This window comes from Dendrobates tinctorius, unplaced genomic scaffold (genome assembly GCF_039654945.1).
Source record: "Dendrobates tinctorius isolate UK_male_01 unplaced genomic scaffold, ASM3965494v1 ptg000097l, whole genome shotgun sequence".
Classification (NCBI taxonomy): Eukaryota; Metazoa; Chordata; class Amphibia; order Anura; family Dendrobatidae; genus Dendrobates; species Dendrobates tinctorius.
In genome coordinates this window covers 7,448,548-7,470,995 of record NW_027361765.1, presented here as the reverse complement: position 1 = coordinate 7,470,995, position 22,448 = coordinate 7,448,548, and the positions used below count along the sequence as shown (strand labels likewise).

The 22,448-nt window shown below is 41.5% G+C and overlaps 1 protein-coding gene across 9 annotated transcripts in view; it reads right to left on the bottom strand.

Annotated features, from left to right (window-relative positions):
• Positions 1-22,448, bottom strand: part of SHF (Src homology 2 domain containing F) — a 377,119-nt gene that overhangs the window by 192,475 nt on the left and 162,196 nt on the right. For all 9 annotated transcript variants that reach the window (XR_012234384.1, XR_012234383.1, XM_073586879.1 and 6 more), the window contains exon 3: positions 6,097-6,318. Coding sequence is in view for 7 of the 9 variants with exons in the window: in XM_073586879.1 (XP_073442980.1) it covers positions 6,097-6,318 (222 nt within the window). In the remaining 2 variants the exon portion in view is untranslated. The remainder of the gene's footprint in view (positions 1-6,096; positions 6,319-22,448) is intronic.

Here is a 22,448-nt window from a genome sequence, read left to right as displayed (position 1 = left end):
TGAGTATTGTATTGCTACATTGTGACGCAGTGACTGTTGTCCTTGACGGCACTGTTGGGTTTCGTGCTAGGTGTATTCTAGCAGGAAACCCAACAGTGTCATCGTGGTCTACAGTGACTGCTTTGAGTATTGTATTGCTACATTGTGACGCAGTGACTGTTGTCCTTGACGGCACTGTTGGGTTTCGTGCTAGGCGTATTCTAGCAGGAAACCCAACAGTGTCATCGTGGTCTACAGTGACTGCTTTGAGTATTGTATTGCTACATTGTGACGCAGTGACTGTTGTCCTTGACGGCACTGTTGGGTTTCGTGCTAGGCGTATTCTAGCAGGAAACCCAACAGTGTCATCATGGTCTACAGTGACTGCTTTGAGTATTGTATTGCTACATTGTGACGCAGTGACTGTTGTCCTTGACGGCACTGTTGGGTTTCGTGCTAGGTGTATTCTAGCAGGAAACCCAACAGTGTCATCGGGGTCTACAGTGACTGCTTTGAGTATTGTATTGCTACATTGTGCCGCAGTGACTGTTGTCCTTGACGGCACTGTTGGGTTTCGTGCTAGGCGTATTCTAGCAGGAAACCCAACAGTGTCATCGTGGTCTACAGTGACTGCTTTGAGTATTGTATTGCTACATTGTGACGCAGTGACTGTTGTCCTTGACGGCACTGTTGGGTTTCGTGCTAGGCGTATTCTAGCAGGAAACCCAACAGTGTCATCGGGGTCTACAGTGACTGCTTTGAGTATTGTATTGCTACATTGTGCCGCAGTGACTGTTGTCCTTGACGGCACTGTTGGGTTTCGTGCTAGGTGTATTCTAGCAGGAAACCCAACAGTGTCATCGGGGTCTACAGTGACTGCTTTGAGTATTGTATTGCTACATTGTGACGCAGTGACTGTTGTCCTTGACGGCACTGTTGGGTTTCGTGCTAGGTGTATTCTAGCAGGAAACCCAACAGTGTCATCGGGGTCTACAGTGACTGCTTTGAGTATTGTATTGCTACATTGTGCCGCAGTGACTGTTGTCCTTGACGGCACTGTTGGGTTTCGTGCTAGGTGTATTCTAGCAGGAAACCCAACAGTGTCATCGGGGTCTACAGTGACTGCTTTGAGTATTGTATTGCTACATTGTGACGCAGTGACTGTTGTCCTTGACGGCACTGTTGGGTTTCGTGCTAGGTGTATTCTAGCAGGAAACCCAACAGTGTCATCGGGGTCTACAGTGACTGCTTTGAGTATTGTATTGCTACATTGTGACGCAGTGACTGTTGTCCTTGACGGCACTGTTTTTTTTTATCAACAGTGGACAAAGTCCGAACACGTTGGCGTTCGATCAAGGACCGCTTCAACAGTGATGTTCGTGCTGAGGGCCAGGTTCGCAGTGGATCTGCGTCAAGGACCAGAACTAGATACCGTCACTATCACGCGTTGCAGTTCCTAAGACCGGTCCTTGCCACAAGATCGTAAGTATTATACATTTTGGGTTTTTATTTTTATTAATCTGTGTTTTTCTAATCCACAGCTGATGCTTCTTGTAAAGGCATGGTAGTAATGATTTTCCTTTCTTCCACAGCACCTGGAGCAGCACCCTGCAACCTGGCCCTGGAGCGGTCCTTCCTCGGACGTCCTCTGACCCGTCCCAGCCATCCGACAGCCAGGAAGCACCTTGCAGGTCCCACACACACACAGCTGGTGACCAGGAAGCTGGGCCATCAGGTGTTCCCCTGTCCCAGGTCTCTGCCACTGGTTATGCGGGCACTACCCGCCAGCGGCAGAGGGCCTTGGACAGGAATGTCTTGCCCGAGTTTATGCATTTGAGCGAGACATTTAATTCCAGCCTCAAGTCACTGTCCGACAGAGTTGAAAGCGGTTTTGCACTGATGGAACGTGGTTTTAACCACTTTGAACACCGCTTCAATTCTGTAGAACAGCGCCTTGACCGTCTGGAGGCCGACCTCAACAGACCAGCACACCATTTTTTTAGTAAGATTGAAAAGGGCATGGCGGAACACCTTAGTCCTGATCAACAGCTGAATGTGCTGCAGGCCTGCAACAATGCTTTCTTGCAGGCTATGCAGCATAATCGGTACGGTCAGCAGTCAGTGGTGTCCTTTCCACCTGTGCCACCATTGACTCGCTTCACCTCACTACCGACTTGTGCTGCATACCACTGCACGGACACCTCTCTTCAAAGCCAGGACACCCACCGTTACACCACCACAAGTCTGAGTGCAGCTGGTCACTTCACCGACACCACCATGGCAAGCGCTGCTCCTGTCTGGAGCACCACCGCCAATCCCATGCATGCGTGGAGCTCAGCCACCACTAGGCAAACATGGAACAGCCCTGCCGCTACAACAACATGTAGTAGCCCTGCCACCACCACTCTGCAAACCTGGACCATCACTGCCGCCACCAGTCCTCCTGCAAGGACGAGCACTGACAACGAAGAGCAGCAGCAGCCACCTCAGCAGCAGCAGCCACCTCAGCAGCAGCCGCCACCTCAGCAGCAGCCGCCACCTCAGCAGCAGCCGCCACCTCAGCAGCAACCACCTCAGCAGCAGCAGCCACCTCAGCAGCAGCCGCCACCTCAGCAGCAGCCACCTCAGCAGCAGCCGCCACCTCAGCAGCAGCAGCCACCTCAGCAGCAGCCGCCACCTCAGCAGCAGCCGCCACCTCAGCAGCAGCCGCCACCTCAGCAGCAGCCGCCACCTCAGCAGCAGCAGCCATACCAGCAGACGGGGGACCTGCATTCCATATTTGCCCCTAGTTCAAGGCGAAATCAATCAAGGCGGGCATTGGGCCAAAGTCGGTCCAGGCACACAAGCCTACGGCGACATGCCATTACAACTAATGTACCTGAACAGATTTCCTCTCCTACAAGTGTTCCTACTTTAATTCCCTTAACTGGACTACCTTCCACAAGTTTTGTTGCCCCTTCCCCTCAAACACCGTCTTCAACTGCAAGTGTTGCATATTCCCTGCACACCCCCAAATTGAAACCATCTGCCCCCAAACGCCGTAAAAAATAATTTTTAGTTTTATTTTTGTGATAAAAAATAAATTTACATTTGTGGTTCACCATTAATAAGTTTCATTAATGTTGTTTGCGCCGCTCACACACACTGATGGGTAAATACATGTTAAAAACAAACCCAAGGGCTAGTATAGTCATATGTGAAATAACATGGACTAGTATAGTCATTCCAAGGCCTAGTGTAATAACTCTATTTTTACCAAATAGAATCTGGTTTCATGAAAAACAAACTGTGGAAACTTGTCTAAAAAATAAGTTTCTTTCTAGTTTCACCAGTTTGTTTTTTGTGAAACAAGATGCTAGTTGTTAAAAATCGAGTTATTACAGAAGGCCTTGGTATGACTATACTAGGCCGTGGTATTTCACATATTACTATACTACTAGCCCCAAGGCCTACTATACTCATATTTGAAATACCACGGCCTAGTATAGTCATTACAAGGCCTAGTGTAATAACTCTAGTTTTACCAACTAGAATCTATTTTCAAACTGTTGTTTTGTGAAACAAGATACTAGTTTGCCAAAATCGAGTAGGCCTTGTGGCCTTGGTATGACTATACTAGGCCGTGGTATTTCACATATTACTATACTACTAGCACCAAGGCCTACTATACTCATATTTGAAATACCACGGCCTAGTATAGTCATTCCAAGGCCTAGTGTAATAACTCTAGTTTTACCAACTAGAATCTATTTTCAAACTGTTGTTTTGTGAAACAAGATACTAGTTTGCCAAAATCGAGTAGGCCTTGTGGCCTTGTTATGACTATACTAGGCCGTGGTATTTCACATATGAATATACTAGTAGGCACAAGGCCTACTATACTCATATTTGAAATACCACGGCCTAGTATAGTCATTCCAAGGCCTAGTGTAACTTACTTGTATTCCCCATGGACTTTCATTGGGGTTGGGTTTTGAGGGTTGTGTTTTGAGAAAATCACATACTTTGTTTTAAACTAGTTGCACAATTTTCTATTGAAAAAAAAATGGTTTCATGATTCATGGCCTGCAGCTTTGCTCATTCCAATATATTTCACGCAGACTAGCAATGCTGAATTTTAACTCATATGTGTATTTACCTGCCCAGGTGTGTGAACATAAAAAAATTCAGTTATACATGGGAAGTTTTTTAATTAATTGGAGTTTAAAAAATATAGTGCACTCAGTAATGGTATCAAATAAGGATTTTTATTACCATAAACAACAACATTACACCATTTCATCTTGCCAGTGCACCCGTCCTACATCAGAAATAAAGTAGGCCGCAAATTTGTCCCTCATTTGGCCAACTTCAACGGATGACCTGAGAGTGTGCTGAGTGAATTCAGGCAATGGGTTAGGAGCATCATCGTCCAGTTCAAAGGTCGGGTGCTCTTTAGCCATCACAAAGTTATGTAGAACCACACAGGCCTTCACCACCTCATCGACTGTTTCAAGTTTAAGATTAATGGCCGTGCCCAGAATTCGCCATCTGGAAACAAGAATCCCAAAAGCACACTCGACAGTTCTTCTGGCCCTGGTCAGCCTGTAATTAAAAATTTTTTTGGTGTGGTCCAAGTCCCGGCTGGAGTAGGGTTTCAGTAAGTTTCCGCACATTTGAAAAGCCTCATCGCCAACCATTACAAAGGGCAGTGGCGGAGCTTCGGTGTGAGGAAGAGGCCGTGGCATAGGGAAATTAAATTGGTTGCCATACAACCTCCGGCCCATGTCTGAGTTTTTAAAAGCCTGCGAGTCATTACCACGGCCAAATGCTCCAATGTCCACTGCTACAAACATACATCCGGCATCCGCAATTGCAATGAGTACTATTGAAAAGTACTTTTTGTAATTATAGTACTCAGATCCCGTTCTTTGGGGTTTGATGATCCGTATGTGTTTCCCATCAACAGCTCCCAAACAGTTGGGAAAATTGCATACTGTCCAGAATTTGTCAGCAATTTCCATCCACTTTTCAGCGGTGGGCAGGGGCATAAATTCTGGGCAAAGAACATTCCAGAGAGCCCGGCAGGTGTCAGCAACAATTCCAGACAAGGTAGAGATTCCAATACGGTACTGGAAGTGTAGTGAGGATAGGGTTTCTCCAGTCGCCAGGAATCTGTGAACAGACAAAGAAGTAAAATTAATATTTATGTATATTATTTTTAAAAACTATAAAATAAGATAATAGTACATTCACGAAAACTAATTACCCAAGGTTTTGAATACTAAATTTCCAAAAAAAAACATCAGACCACACCCCTTTGTTTTTAAAACATACCGTAATGTCACCAGTAGCCGTTCCTCAGGAGGAATCGCACGACGGAGCTGTGTGTCCTGTCTCCGGATGGATTGTTGGACACGAGCAAGCAAATCCATGAAACTTTCGTGGGACATCCGGATATAATCATTAAATTTCTCCGGGTTTGCACGTAGCTCGCTGTAGAGGGTGTGGTATGCCCCACGGCTCTCCCGGAGTTCAACAATCGGATGTATCCACATACGCCGCCGTCTTCGCTGCCTCTCTCTCTTCCTTTGTTCATGGCAAGCAACTGCATACGCCTGAGCCATCGCGATGTCCAAATCCAAGTTGAAGTGAAAACTCTTCCAGCGCAGATCCATGGTCACGAGAAGAATCAAGCAAATGTGAAGAATACTGTAGACAAGGTCTATATATATTAACATACCACACCCACAATGAAGTCCCATTGGTCTTGTGTGTTGTTGAATGGTTGTATTTTCTTTTTTGTGTGGTTTTTCCAAAATCTGTAAAAAAACGCAAACGCACAAAAAACGCATACAAACGCGCAAAAACGCTGCGTTTTTTTCCTGCATGCGCATTAAAATGCTGGAAAAAAACGCAGCGTTTGTATGCATTTGTATGCGTTTTTTTAATGCGTTTTTTTGCGGGAAAAACGCGCTGCAAAAAAAAGCAAGTGTGAAACTAGCCTGACCTTTGCTTTTTTTAGATCATATCGGTTGTTTTTCCTGTACCGTTAATGAAGCTTTCCGCCATGATCATAGCGTCCTCATATAAAACCTCCTTAGTGTTAATTTGGGTGACTGTACAGTATCAACTGACCTGCAAATGCTTTAGAAATTCGATCCTTCTTCCATTCCCAAGGCTGGTCATACTCTTCTGGAGGCCGCTCATCATCCTGTGGCAGCCTAGACTCTCGTGGTGGCCGTTGGCCAGATGACTTTTCACCTCCAGATTCTAATCCATTTTCTGATGGTTCATATGGGGTATCATATAAATGTAAGGGTTTACAAGGCAAATCTTTGGATCCCCTTCTGCGAATTTCTGTACAAACACAGGAAAAATAAGATGATGTTGAGTTTTGTGAAGGATTTTTTTTACCTTTAAATTTTTTCATGAAAAAAAATTGTTGCTTTTCTGATCAAATTAGAAGATGAAAGGAAAACATGGAAAAAACCTACACAAGGCATTATGTAGTTATCCAACTAAAAGAAACGCATAAAAAAAAAAAACTTGCAACAGAATTTGTCCTTGTTATTTATCACTATTTCCAAGCGCACACCATGTAAATAGGAGCTGTCAGCAGCCTTTCCTGTCTATTTTATTTGCTACATAGACCATGCATTATATATTGTGTTTGAGTATATTACTCTCTCTTGGGTAGGCAGTCACTATCCCTACAAAGAAATGGAAGGAAATATCTGCCTGGGGTGAAAAATAACCACAGTCACTTAAGAGGGACAGGACTTCCTAGTTTGCGGTAAAGAGTTTAATTAGATTACTACTAGGTGGCTGCACAAATATTGCTTTCTACAAGGGAAAAGATCATTTCCAAGAGAAGACGCAATATTAATAAAAGCCTTAAGATGTGGCTCTCTATGTATGGTACCTACGTTTTTATACTCTTCAAGCTATCTAACGTGTATGGTGACCTCCTGACACCAATCTCTGAGTTTTTTTTAAAACACAAAACACATTCATACTTAGCCCTCAAGCCGCGACTCCCCACTTATTCCTCTAATTTAGTATTTCTTCTCCTTCGAGGTCTTCAAGTTGGCACCGCATTAACTTAGGCGCCTTTTGGTTATGTGGGCCCCAACACATGTCAATGACATGCATCACATTCCAGGAGATTGTTGCCGTAGTGAGGTCCATTTCACTGGCTTGCATTGTCTCCAATATAACCAAATGGGGCCTTGCCATCAGAAGTGTCCACCAGAAAACAATGCTTGAGAAGTAAAGGCCCCATCACACATAACGACTCAACAGCGATCCCGACAACGATATCAACGTGTCAGGATCGCTGGTAAGTCCCTATGTGATCGCCGGTGAGCTGTCAAACAGACAGCTTAACCAGCGATCAGCACAGCGACGCCGAGCACCCGGCGTCGCTGTGTTCGTTAGTTACCAGCGCGCTGATGCAGGGAGCTGGTAACTAACGTACACATCGGGTTTCTAAGGGACGTACGTCCCTTGGATATCCGATGTGTACGTTAGTTACCAGCTGATCGCTGGTCTCCTGCCTGTCACACGCAGCGATGCATGCTGGCCAGCGGGAGACCAGCGACCAAAGAAAAGTCCTGGGCTTTCCTACAGCGTCAGCGATACCGGTAGGGGGGCCGGTCGCTGATCGCTGTCACACACAGAGATCTCGCTGGTGATATCGCTGTTGTGTCACAGAACTTGTGACTCAGCAGCGATCTCGCTAGCGAGATCGCTATGTGTGACGGGGCCTTAAGAGGAGCCAATTAGAAGGCCAGAGAGCTTTATTCAGATAAGCAATTTGGAGGACATACACCGTCAGCGATACAAAGACTCACAGTTTGTTTAGCTGGAGTCTCTTCATTTTGCATTTTCTATGCTTTAACAAGGTGCTTTCGGGCTCCGGACCCCTCAAGATGCAATCACAATAAGCTGGATTTTATTTTTTCTTATACAGTCATATGTTAAAGTGTGGGCACCCCTATTAATGTTAACCTTTTTTCTTTATAACAATTTTGGTTTTTGTAACAGCTATTTCAGTTTCATATATCTAATAACAGATGGACTCCGTTATATTTCTGGATTCAAATGAGGTTTATTGTACTAACAGAAAATGTGCAATCTGCATTTAAACAAAATTTGACCGGTGCAAAAGTATGGGCACCCTTATCATTTTCTTGATTTGAACACTCCTAACTACTTTTTACTGACTTCCTGAAGCACTAAATTGGTTTTGTAACCTCATTGAGCTTTGAACTTCATAGCCAGGTGTATCAAATCATGAGAAAAGGTATTTAAGGTGGCCACTTGCAAGTAGTTCTCCTATTTGATTCTCCTATGAAGAGTGGCATCATGGGCTCCTCAAAACAACTCTCAAACGATCTGAAAACAAAGATTATTCAACATAGCTTTTCAGGGGAAGGATACAAAAAGTTGTCTCAGAGATTTAACCTGTCAGTTTCCACTGTGAGGAACATAGTAAGGAAATGGAAGAACACAGGTACAGTTCTTGTTAAGCCCAGAAGTGGCAGGCCAAGAAAAATATCAGAAAGGCAGAGAAGAAGAATGGTGAGAACAGTCAAGGACAATCCACAGACCACCTCCAAAGACCTGCAGCATCATCTTGCTGCAGATGGTGTCACTGTGCATCGGTCAACAATACAGCGCACTTTGCACAAGGAGAAGCTGTATGGGAGAGTGATGCGAAAGAAGCCGTTTCTGCAAGCACGCCACAAACAGAGTCGCCTGAGGTATGCAAAAGCACAGTTGGACAAGCCAGTTACATTTTGGAAGAAGGTCCTGTGAACTGATGAAACAAAGATTGAGTTGTTTGGTCATACAAAAAGGCGTTATGCATGGAGGCTAAAAAACACAGCATTCCAAGAAAAACACTTGCTACCCACAGTAAAATTTGGTGGAGGTTCCATCATGCTTTGGGGCTGTGTGGCCAATGCCGGCACCGGGAATCTTGTTAAAGTTGAGGTCGCATGGATTCAACTCAATATCAGCAGATTCTTGTCAATAATGTGCAAGAATCAGTGACGAAGCTGAAGTTACGCAGGGGATGGATATTTCAGCAAGACAATGATCCTAAACACCGCTCCAAATCTACTCAGGCATTCATGCAGAGGAACAATTACAATGTTCTGGAATGGCCATCCCAGTCCCCAGAACTGAATATCATTGAACATCTGTGGGATGATTTGAAGCGGGCTGTCCATGCTCGGCGACCATCAAACTTAACTGAACTGGAATTGTTTTGTAAACAGGAATGGTCACAAATACCGTCATCCAGGAACTCACTAATAGCTACAGGAAGCGACTAGAGGCTGTTATTTTTGCAAAAGGAGGATCTACGAAATGTTAATGTCACTTTTATGTTGAGGTGCCCATACTTTTGCACCGGTCAAATTTTGCTAAAATGCAGATTGCACATTTTCTGTTAGTACAATAAACCTCATTTGAATCCAGAAATATAACTGAGTCCATCTGTTATTAGATATATGAAACTGAAATTGCTGTTGCAAAAACCAAAATGGTTATAAAGAAAAAAGGTTAACATTAATAGGGGTGCCCAAACTTTAACATATATGACTGTATTTTTTTAAACCCCTTTCCCACAGTATCAATTTGCACTAAGTTTCATTACTGCAAATCAAATATTTGCCCTTGAATTGAACACATTTTGTGAGATTCACATTATTCTAAATTCCTCCCCATGATCACGATACTCTAAAAATTGCCAAAATGACAATAAACATGTACTCCGAGGGCTAACAAGGAACTCCTCTATAGAGTACAATTTTCAGTTGATTCATGCTGCCCAAACCACCTGCAGCATAAAAAACTCTGGTTACATGATTGCTTCAAGATATGAGACAGGTTAAAGATTTGGCTGGAAAGTCAAGACTAGTCCGGCGCTACCCTTGCCCACACCATTCTATGGGACTGACACTTCGCTCCCTATGTACACACATGGGAGAGACATGTCAAGCAGCTGGGGTGGTGCAGGGCCAGACTAGTCTCAATTATTCCCAAGCTCCCTCGGCCAGATTTAAAAATTAGGTTTCCACTGAAATGCTCTGGCCATCTACGATGTCTCATTACAATCTTGCAGCCAAGGTCTGATTCAAGCTGCCCGTGATTTGGATGTATGAGGCAGCTGACAGGTTCTCTTAAAGGTCATCATTTGGTAGACAAAAGCTACAGTACATTTTAAAGCAAATCTATCACTTGATTTCACAAAAATTTTTAGATAGACCTATCAGACGTACGTAGACTGGTGTCTAGCTGAAGAGAAACTAATGAGATTGCTAAATTTATTAAAATGAAATTGAAGTCTACAGAAATTTTACAAAAAGCTATATTTTCCAGAATATTGGGTTATGTAATTTTTACCACATGAATTCAGCAAAATGGTAGACATTTCGCTGAAACATAAATGGCCAGTAAAAGGTTATAAAAAAACAACATTTTTTGGACTGTGAGAAGCACCTTTTAACAAGAAATGTGAAACCAAACCCTCTTGACTGGTAAAACGTAAACAGCATACAGCAATATAGCAATTTGATGGACTTATCTTTAATCATTTTTTATATGTAGATTATCTGATATTTTACTTCTCCACATAATTTTTTGAAAAAAAAAATTAACACAATGTTACAAGTGATAATGTTATGTTATATCAGCTGATTATGAAACAAAGCAAAATGTTCAGAATAAAGCCTTCCAAGAACACAAGATTCTTATGGATTGAAGGAACTCCAAATACCTGCAGAGCAGATCTAGATAAATGCAGTAGTGATCTGAGGAATGTGAAATTGGCGCAGGAGTTAATTTTTTACCTACGATAATTTCCAGCCTCATGCTTTAGAGCAGTTTTGGAATAAAGCCAAGGATGATGTGTGCTCCTCTCCAAATGCTCCTTAATCATTGAACGCTGGGTATTGTCCCATATTGCTCTACAGCAAAACATCAATAATGACAGAATTGCGCTGGCAATCAGTCTCTTCTTGTAACACAAATGTTTGCTTAGGTTTTCTCCCATGCCAGCAATGTATTAACTGGCTATGTGCTTAGTAGATCAATATCATTATGAGATGATCCATCTTCTTCAGATGCTGTAATAGAGATGTGTCTCAAACCCACACAGATTCCCTGGAGCACCAAGTGACAAGACACTATCCTTACGGCACGGAAACACAAGGCACAGATCGCAACAAGCACAACAACTGGGATACAATAATGTGAAGTTACATATACTTATATAAAGATCCTAAATGATTATAGTGTGAGGTTTTGAAAAAGTTCTAGAAAAACTGTGGCCTGGGTATGCTCACTTCATTTATCAATTGTCAATTTTTACTTTTAAAGTCAGACTATCACCCTGATACACATGGCACCATGCCAGACCTAGGGAATCTGTGGCCTGCAGGACAAATCTGGCCCTTTGGCTATTTCTGTTTGTCTCTCAAACTGGTAGGCAGCCAAAAGAATTAGAAACAGTGGCGTACTGAACAAGAGTTGGAGGAGCCTTGTGCTGATCGAAGTGTCCAGTATCACAATTTCAATGTCATCTGCATCTTCAGATACTTCTCCGGCCCCAATGCTCCTCACGGTCAGTCAACCATCTGGTCCTCGCCAGATCTTCTGATCCCCGCCACAAGTGCTGAAATCCCTGGGCTTCTCAAACTGAGCCAGGAATTCCATCTTTGATGGGGCTCAGATGGGTTTTGCGCAAGCGCAGAAAGGGTTGCAATGTTATGACATGCGCCAAGACCTGCACATGTGGGACTGCAGCATTCGCGGCAGCAATCAGAAGATGTGACAAGAACATGAAGGAGCAGAAGGGCCAAAGCAGTAAGTTGAATAATTTTTACACTAGCTTATATGCTTTTAATGGCACTTTATGATTAAAAAAATAAATAATAAAATAAAAATTATAAAAAGGATATACGCACAAATGCGGATTTTTGTAAAATTTGAGTAGCACTCGATTCCACTCTAATATATTAGCTCATCTCTAGTCGCCATGTTTTGGGAGATACATTTTTTTTTTCGGTTGGCGAAACTGTGTGAAGGCTTCTTTTTGGCAGTACAAGGTTTAGTTTCTATTGGCAACATTTGTTGTATATCCGAAGTTTTGATTAGTTTTCATTCCATATGTTGTGAGTCAAGTTAACCTAATGAAATGAACAGCATGCTAATCTTAATTGATAAGTGCTGCGGAATATGTTGATGCTATGTAAATAAATTAAAATTATTAAGTAAAGCTTGGTTCGTTACAGACACAATGATTTTAAGAATGTATAGTTTGAGATTTTTTTTTTTTAAACAATGAAATTCAAATTTTCCCTCCAAGTATAGTTTTTATTGAAATAACTGTAACCTTTTTTTTACTTATGTATATCTGTGAGGGTTCATTTTTTAGGAATTTTTTAGAATTCTTTATGCAACTTTAAGTGAAAATTATTTTTCTTATGTCTACTGGGCAGGATAAATGGCATGCTCATTTTGTAGTTTGGGAGGTTATGGACATAGAGATACTACATACTGTATTTTTTTTACCTTTCTAAACTTTTTTTTTTTTTACACTAGGGCAAGAGGCGATCACACATCATCTCACTTCTATCCTTGATGAAATCTTTCAGCTTTACCACAGACCCCCTGTCCTTCAAACCGGTCTGAAGGGGATTTTAATGGGCCATACAGTGGGTACGGAAAGTAATCAGACACCAAATTTTTCACTCTTTGTTTCATTGGAGCTAATTGGTAAATTCAAAAAAGTTCATTTTTTCTCATTAATGTACACTAGGGTGACCGGATCTCATATGGGGGGGAAAAAATGTCAGAATCTTGTTCGTCTGGACCCCACAAAACGATTCCCCTTTCCAGATATTGAGAGAGCCAAAATTTGAGCTCGATCAAACGACGTTAACCCGTGCCGCTCATCGCTCAAAGTTTGAAAAAATCCAAATTGAGGTATTTTAAGATTTAGGTATTTTGCATAGTCTGTTAGACTATAAAGAATGTGACAACAACATTGCAGAAATAGCCCTGACCAAATTTCTCGAACCATTTGTGGTATTTGAATGCAGAGTTGGTGGGATTATCGTTTTTTGATCCCACCATTACAGACAATGAAAAGTTGTTAATGGCTAATAAATTGCTCAGTAGCACAGATGAACCATCAGAGCACGCTAACCTACATGAGTTGATAATTTTACATACAGTCATATGTAAAAGTTTGGGCACCCCTATTAATGTTAACCTTTTTTCTTTATAACAATTTTGTTTTTTGCAACAGGTATTTCAGTTTCATATATCTAATAACTGATGGACTCAGTTATATTTCTGGATTCAAATGAGGTTTATTGTACTAACAGAAAATGTGCAATCTGCATTTAAACAAAATTTGACCGGTGCAAAAGTATGGGCACCCTTATCATTTTCTTGATTTGAACACTCCTAACTACTTTTTACTGACTTCCTGAAGCACTAAATTGGTTTTGTAACCTCATTGAGCTTTGAACTTCATAGCCAGGTGTATCAAATCATGAGAAAAGGTATTTATGGTGGCCACTTGCAAGTAGTTCTCCTATTTGATTCTCCTATGAAGAGTGGCATCATGGGCTCCTCAAAACAACTCTCAAATGATCTGAAAACAAAGATTATTCAACATAGCTTTTCAGGGGAAGGATACAAAAAGTTGTCTCAGAGATTTAACCTGTCAGTTTCCACTGTGAGGAACATAGTAAGGAAATGGAAGAACACAGGTACAGTTCTTGTTAAGCCCAGAAGTGGCAGGCCAAGAAAAATATCAGAAAGGCAGAGAAGAAGAATGGTGAGAACAGTCAAGGACAATCCACAGACCACCTCCAAAGACCTGCAGCATCATCTTGCTGCAGATGGTGTCACTGTGCATCGGTCAACAATACAGCGCACTTTGCACAAGGAGAAGCTATATGGGAGAGTGATGCGAAAGAAGCCGTTTCTGCAAGCACGCCACAAACAGAGTCGCCTGAGGTATGCAAAAGCACATTTGGACAAGCCAGTTACATTTTGGAAGAAGGTCCTGTGAACTGATGAAACAAAGATTGAGTTGTTTGGTCATACAAAAAGGCGTTATGCATGCGCTGCATTGTTGACCGATGCACAGTGACACCATCTGCAGCAAGATGATGCTGCAGGTCTTTGGAGGTGGTCTGTGGATTGTCCTTGACTGTTCTCACCATTCTTCTTCTCTGCCTTTCTGATATTTTTCTTGGCCTGCCACTTCTGGGCTTAACAAGAACTGTACCTGTGTTCTTCCATTTCCTTACTATGTTCCTCACAGTGGAAACTGACGGGTTAAATCTCTGAGACAACTTTTTGTATGCTTCCCCTGAAAAGCTATGTTGAATAATCTTTGTTTTCAGATCATTTGAGAGTTGTTTTGAGGAGCCCATGATGCCACTCTTCATAGGAGAATCAAATAGGAGAACTACTTGCAAGTGGCCACCTTAAATACCTTTTCTCATGATTTGATACACCTGGCTATGAAGTTCAAAGCTCAATGAGGTTACAAAACCAATTTAGTGCTTCAGGAAGTCAGTAAAAAGTAGTTAGGAGTGTTCAAATCAAGAAAATGATAAGGGTGCCCATACTTTTGCACCGGTCAAATTTTGTTTAAATGCAGATTGCACATTTTCTGTTAGTACAATAAACCTCATTTGAATCCAGAAATATAACTGAGTCCATCAGTTATTAGATATATGAAACTGAAATACCTGTTGCAAAAAACAAAATTGTTATAAAGAAAAAAGGTTAACATTAATAGGGGTGCCCAAACTTTTACATATGACTGTAGTTATCTAATCTATTCTAGAGCTTTTGTTAAAGTAGTTTTTGAAACGTCAGAATATAATGCTCGGCATTTGCTTACAACTTGCAGGACATATTGCTTTTGTTCTTCATCTTTTGTCAGAAGGTCGTTAAAGTCGGTTACTTCCTACCTCTTTTAATTTTTCTTTCCTAACTTTTGGATTTACAACCCTAGCGTGCTCTGATGGTTCATCTGTGCTACTGAGCAATTTATTAGCCATTAACAACTTTTCATTGTCTGTAATGGTGGGATCAAAAAACGATAATCCCACCAACTCTGCATTCAAATACCACAAATGGTTCGAAAATTTGGTCAGGGCTATTTCTGCAATGTTGTTGTCACATTCTTTATAGTCTAACAGACTATGCAAAATACCTGAATCTTAAAATACCTCAATTTGGATTTTTTCAAACTTTGAGCGACGGGCGGCACGGGTTAACGTCGTTTGATCGAGCTCAAATTTTGGCTCTCTCAATATCTGGAAAGGGGAATCGTTTTGTGGGGTCCAGACGGACAAAATTCCGACATCGATTTTTTTGCGGTCACCCTAATGTACACTCTGCACCCCATATTGACAAGAAAAATTTTTTTTACATTTTTGCAAATTTATTAAAAAATAAAAACTGAAATGTCACATGGTCATAAGTATTCATACCCTTTGCTCAGTATTGAGTAGAAGCACCCTTTTGAGCTAGTACATCCATGAGTCTTCTTGGGAATGAGGCAACAAGTTTTTAACACCTGGCTTTGGGGATCCTCTGCTATTCAGGTTGCATGATGAACGTTGGTGGACAGCCATTTTCAGGTCTCTCCAGAGATGCTCAATTGGGTTTAGGTCAGGGTTCTGGCTGGGCCTGTCAAGAATGGTCACAGTGTTGTTTTGAAGCCACTTCTTTGTTATTTTAGCTGTGTGTTTAGGGTCATTGTCTTGTTGGAAGATGAACCTTCAGCCAAGTCTAAGGTCCAGAGAACTCTGGAAGAGGTTTTCATCCACGATATCTCTGTACTTGGCCGCATTCATGTTTCCTTCAATTGCAACCAGTCGTCCTGTCCTTGCAGCTGAAAAACACCCCCATAGCATGATGCTGACACCACGTTTCACTGTCGGGATCACTGGCGGACATAGACAGAAAAGGGCCACAGTGCAAAACAATACATGGGCCCTTTGCAGCCCAAGATCTCCTAAAAATGCAAAATTGCACCTGCTTTAGAGGTATAAATGGCCCCCTCACTTCTTGGGCCCCTGTGCAGTTGCACAGGTTACACCAATGATATGTCCGCCCCTGGTTGGGATTGTATTGGGCAGGTGATGAGCAGTGCCGGGTTTTCTCCACACAAACTGCTTAGAATTATCGCCAAAGAGTTTTATCTTCGTCTCATCAGACCAGAGTATTTTATTTCTCATAATCTGGGAGTCTTTCATATGTTTTTTAGCAAACTCTATGCAGGCTTTCATTTGTCTTGCACTGAGGAGAGGCTTCCGTTGGGCCACTCTGCCATAAAGGCTCGACTGATTGAGGGCTGCAGTGATTGTTGACTTTGTGGAACTTTCTCCCATCATCCTTCTGCATCTGTGGAGCACAGCCACAATGATCTTGGGGTTCTTCTTTACCCTCGATTGCCAGGTCTGGGAGAACTTCTGGTGGTCCCATACTTCTTCCATTTAAGGATAGTGGAGGCTACTGTGCTCTTAGGAACATTGAGAAATGCAGAAATTCTTTTGTAACCTTGGCCAGATGTGTGCCTTGCCTTAATTCTGTCTCTAAGCTCATTGGCCAGTTCCTTGGACCTCATGATTCTCATTTGGTCTGACATGCACTGTGAGCTGTAAGGTCTTATATAGACAGGTGTGTGACTTTACATATTAAGTCCCATCAGTTTAATTAAACAGCTGGACTCCAATGAAGCAGTAGAACCATCTCAACGAGGATCGCAAGGATATGGACAGCATGTGACTTAAATATGAGTGTCTGAACAAAGGGTCTGAATACTTATGACCATGTGATATTTCAGTTTTTCCTTTTTAATAGATTTGCAAAAATTTCTACATTTCTGGTTTTTGTCAGTCAAGATGTGGAGCACAGTGTACATTAATGAGAAAAAAAATGAACTTTTTTGAATTTACCAAATGGCTGCAATGAAACAGTGAAAAAATTAAAGGGGTCTGAATACTTTTTGTACCCACTGTATATTTTTGCCTGGATGGCATGTGTAAATGGACCAGAATCACTGATGTAGTGTAATCGAGGCCCAAAGTGAGTTGGGAATGACCATTGCAGACACCTACAGCTCTAGCTATAAACCCTGATATTTGAAGCTGTGTTGCTTCAAAAAGAGCCCTTGGCCGCCATGATGTCCAAATCTCACTACTGACCGCAGTTGATACCAAAGAGGATGCCAAATTATTAGAGCATGCCCGTGTGCTTAACAGAAAGCTGTCAATCAGTGGTGTGGGCTGATTAAACTGATCTCTGGTGTAAAGCATTTTTTTCAGCTCATGAGACACTCTCCAGTTGTTGGTGAGGTACAGGAGTGTAGACAAATGTTCCAGAAGTAATGATATACAGCACAAAAATTTCTTTAGCTTTAGTTTTCTTTACTTTATTGTGGTCAAACATTTAGATCAAGAAGGGGTTGCACACTATTTGAGGACAACCCCTTTATGATCATTGGACTGTGAAGAGATTTGTCGCCGATACAGAACTTGGACGAGTTTGTGAAGATAATAGCATAATGAGAAAGGTTCCTGCTAGACAAATTCAATGGATTAAGAGAGCAGCTGATAAAATACTATTACAAAGCACCAAACAGGCATTTGAAGCTGCTGGTGCCTCTGGTGTCCCGTGAACCTCAAGATATAGGATCCTCCATTGGCTTGCAGTTGTGCATATTCAGCTGCCCCTAGAAAGTGCTCACAAGCAGAAATGGTTGAAATTTGCCCAGACATACAGCACATGAAGGCTAATTTTAAGCCCTTAGTGACAGAGCCAATTTGGTACTTAATGATCAGGCCAATTTTTACAATTCTGACCACTGTCACTTTATGAGGTTATAGTTCTGGAACGCTTCAACGTATCCACTGATTCTGAGAGTGTTATTTTGTGACATATTGTACTTCATGTTAGTGGTAAAATTTATTAAACATAACTTGCATTTATTTATGAAAAAAGCAAACTTGGCAAAAGTTTAGAAAATGTTGCAATTTTCAAACTTTTTATTTTTGCACCTTTAAATCAGAGAGGGTTGTCACACAAATAGTTAATAAATAACATTTCCCACATGTCAACTTTACATCAGCACAATTTTGTAAACATAATTTTTTTTTGTTAGCACGCTATAAGGGTTAAAAGTTGACTAGCGATTTCTCATTTTTCCAACAAAATTTACAAAACCATTTTTTTTTTTAGGGACCACATCACATTTGAAGTGATTTTGGGGTGTCAATATAACAGAAAATACCCAAAAGTGACACCATTCTAAAAACTGCCGCCCCCCCTCCTCAATGTGTGCAAAACCACACAAAAAGTTTATTAACCTGAAAGGTGCTTTACGAGAACTAAAGCATTGTGGAAGGAGAAAATGAACATTTTACTTTTTATTTTACAAAAAATTTAATTTGGAACCATTTTTTTTTATTTTCACAAGGGTGTCAGGAGAAAATGAACCACAAAATTTGTTGGGCAATTTCTCCTGAGTACGCGTTTATACCGTATGTGGGGGAAAGCCAATGTTTGGGCACATGGCAGGGCTCAGAAGGGAGCGAGCAGTGTTTACCTTTTTGAATGCAAAATTGGCTGGAATCAATGGTGGCGCCATGTCCCGTTTGGACACCCTCTGATGTACCTAAACAGTGGAACCCACCCCAATACTAACTCCAATCCTAACCCAAAACACACACCTAACCCTAACCAAATCCCAACCCTAACCACAACCCCAACATAACCCTAATCCCAACCCTAACCGAAATCCTTACCCGAGCTCAACCCTAACTTTAGCCCAACCCTAACCCTAGCCCAATCCCAACCCTAACTCAGCCCCAACTTTAGCCCAACCCTAACCCTACCCCCACCCTAACTTTAGCCCAACTCTAACCTTAATGGAAATAAAAACATTTTTTTATTATTTTTACTTAACTAAGGCGGTGATAAAAGGGGGTTTGATTTAATTTTTTTTTTTATCATTGTGATAGGGTGTATTACCGTGATGAAAATTAACCAATATGAAAAAATTCCTATTGGTGTCAGCTGGGAAAATTTTGGTGAGTGCACTGAGCATGCATGTCACAGAAGATGATACCGGCAGCAGGGGGACTTCTCGGGGAGGAAATGCAGGGACATCGGTACCAGGGGGGAATTGGGGGTCCCCATTTCTCTCTTCCCTGATGTGAAACCACATCAGAGGATAGAGAAAATAAAAGTGAAATCTAACTTTTTATTTGCTGTCGCCCTTATTCTGTTAATAACGGAGACCGCAACACTGAGGTCGGTAAAAACCTACCCTTATCATGTTCTTTGGGGTCTCAGCTACCTACGGTAGCCGAGACTCTGGATAAATTCCAACTCTGGGGGGCGCTATACACTTATTTCTGATCACTGTTAAATAGTGGCATTGAGGAATAAGTACCCTCAGTTGTTGCTGTTAAAAGGCGTATTGGCAGTCGTTAAGGGGTTAAAACAAACAGTCAAGTTTACTGATGATTGCCGTGCAACCCTGGATGGACCAGCTGGATTGAGTAGTCGATGGCCTTGTTGCGATGGCCACCAATTCCAATCAAGGCATGTGATGTCAGCAGGTAGGTGGCAGAGTCATGTTTTGGACTGAAATCTTGGGGAGACAGCTGGTAGACCCCTTTACTATCAATGAAGGGGTAAAAATGACCTTGGCAAAGTATACAGAGTTTCTGGCTGACCACTTTCTTCAAGGAAAAGAAAAAGAAGAAGTGCCATCCGGCACTGGGAAGCTGTTCCGAGATCCTGAAAAGATATTCAAACAAACTGTCCAAAAACTCACAGGTTCAATGAATGCAAAAATTGTGAACTGTGTAAGGTGTTATCAAATCAGGGATCTTCTGTTGTCATGTAACTTGGCCTGTTAAGATGTTTTGATGGGAAAAGCTTTTGATTTCAGTAAATGTGACCTCTTAATGCTAAAAATTCAACAAGTGACCATCTTCAGTTCTTTCCAACTTATAAAATCTTTGGAAACTCTGTTGTGCATGATTATTTGGAACAGTGCATTTTAAGTTTCTTTAGTTTTGAAAAAAATACCGCTATCATTGGGAGGTTTGTCCAAAAATAAATGATTGGTAGTGTTAAAGGTTGATAATTTGAACATTATACCGTGTCCTTTGCATCAGTAATTTATGAAAATCAGAGAAAAATTGCATTTGCATAATAATTTGCAACACTGTGTGCAATGCATCAATTCCCTGTTATTCATTCATTTCCCTATGTCTCAGATTTGGATTATTGATGATGGATTCCTCTTCTACCCAATGTGATTAAAAAGCTCAGTAAAGCTCACTCCATTTCTATGCAGACTTGTCATTCTGGATTTAATCATTATGTATAACAGCAGGATGATGGACAATGGTCTCTAACTAAAGCTTTTAATTACTCAGAGTGTTCATGAAATAGGCACTCCAATTAATGCCCGATGATTGAGAAAACAACATAGTATCCCTGAGGCATATCTGCATGGAGGCAAGTCAGCAAGTATAATCCATTTTAACCAAACTGAGAACTTTTGAGTATACGGTAACTCCATGTGGTATTTAATAGGTCTTTGAATATAATGGCCTATATTAATTTCTCATAGCTACCATGTGAAAGAAAGGTCACAATTGAAAGTGGTTATATAGCAGGTGAAATAAGTATTGAACAGGTCTCTAATTTTCTAAGTAAATACATTTCTAAAGGTGATATTGACATGAAATTCTCACCAGATTTCGATAGCAACCCATCCAATCCACACAGGCAAAGAAATAAAATCATAGATGTCCATAAATAAGTTATTGTATTTTTCTGATTATATGACAAACTTTTTCCCAAAAAATTTGGGCGAAAAATGGGGGTGTCTTATAATCTGAATGTAGCTTATTAGTTGCAGTGAAATGGGGTAACAGGAGGCAGGGTTGCTGCACGAATGGGGCAATGCTGTGGGCCACGTGATGGGAGGAGGGGGCGTCACGACAGTGTAAGGCTGGGGTCACACTGGTGAGGAATACGGCCGAGTGAGAGGCGCTAAAAGCACGCATTAGACACGGACCAATGATTCTCTATGGGGTCCCTCGCACCAGCCGTACATTTCTCATCCGTATTCTGCGGTCCGTGCCAATCGCAGCATGCTGCGATTGTCAGCGTACTACGACCGTAGTACGCCAATGCAAGTCTATGGGTGCGCAAAAAATATGGATTACACACGGACCACACATGTGACTTGCGAGAAATACGCACCCGGCGTCTTTTAGCAAAGCCGGCAGTTCAGTGCGCTATACGGTAAACTCACACTGACAGGTTTAATAAAGAAACGAAAGAATAGATATATACACATAGAATACATATATATATATATACACACACATATATATATATATATATATATATATATATATACACACACACACACACATATATATATATATATACACACACACACACACATATATATATATATATACACACAACGACAGAGCAAAGTCCAGCAATAACATGAGCAATCCAGGATGCTGTTAAAAAATTATTTTCTCTTTCTTTTAATTCATAAATCCATTAAAATACAATGGTCCAAGCAGTTCAAAACAGCAATAACGCAGGGAAGTAGTGCAGATAGGACTACGCGTTTCAGCGGTAAAACCCGCCTTGGACCATTGTATTTTAATGGATTTATGAATAAAAAGAAAGAGAAAATAATTTTTTAACAGCATCCTAGATTGCTCACGTCTTTGCTGGACTTTGCTCTGTCGTTGTTCACATTTGTATGGATGGACTCCTACATCCAGATCCGGGCACAACGGAGTTAACCAGGTCAGCTGAGGTCCCAGGTGGTTCACAGGAATGAGCTGGTCTACATTGTTGGATATATATATATATATATATATATATATATATATATATATATATATATATATATGCGCATTCTATGTGTCTATATCTATTCTTTGGTTTCTGTTATAAACCCTGTCATAGGGCTCCATTATAAGTCCATTTTGCAAGCCTGCGAGAAAATCTCGCCATACGGATGCCATACGGATTACATACGGATGCTTACATGCGCAAAATACGCGACCACACCTTGATTACGGATGACGTACAGAGCACTGTTTAGGGGCCATTCATCTGTATTACGCATGTAAAATACTGACCGTATTTTGCGTCGGTTAGTGTGACCCCGGCCTAAGGCTGCATGCCCTGGGCTTTAATAAAATGTCGGTGGTGAGCGGAGTCCCTTTTCCCATTGATTTCCCTGAGGTGGGCTATGGAAAAATGGCCGCCAGAGGAGGCGCATGCAGATTGAGATTTTGAGAGGCAAGTTCTCAATTTGCGCATGTGCTGCAAAGTCTGTGAAATACTGGAAGAAAATAGTATTATCAGTTGAGACCAAAATTGAT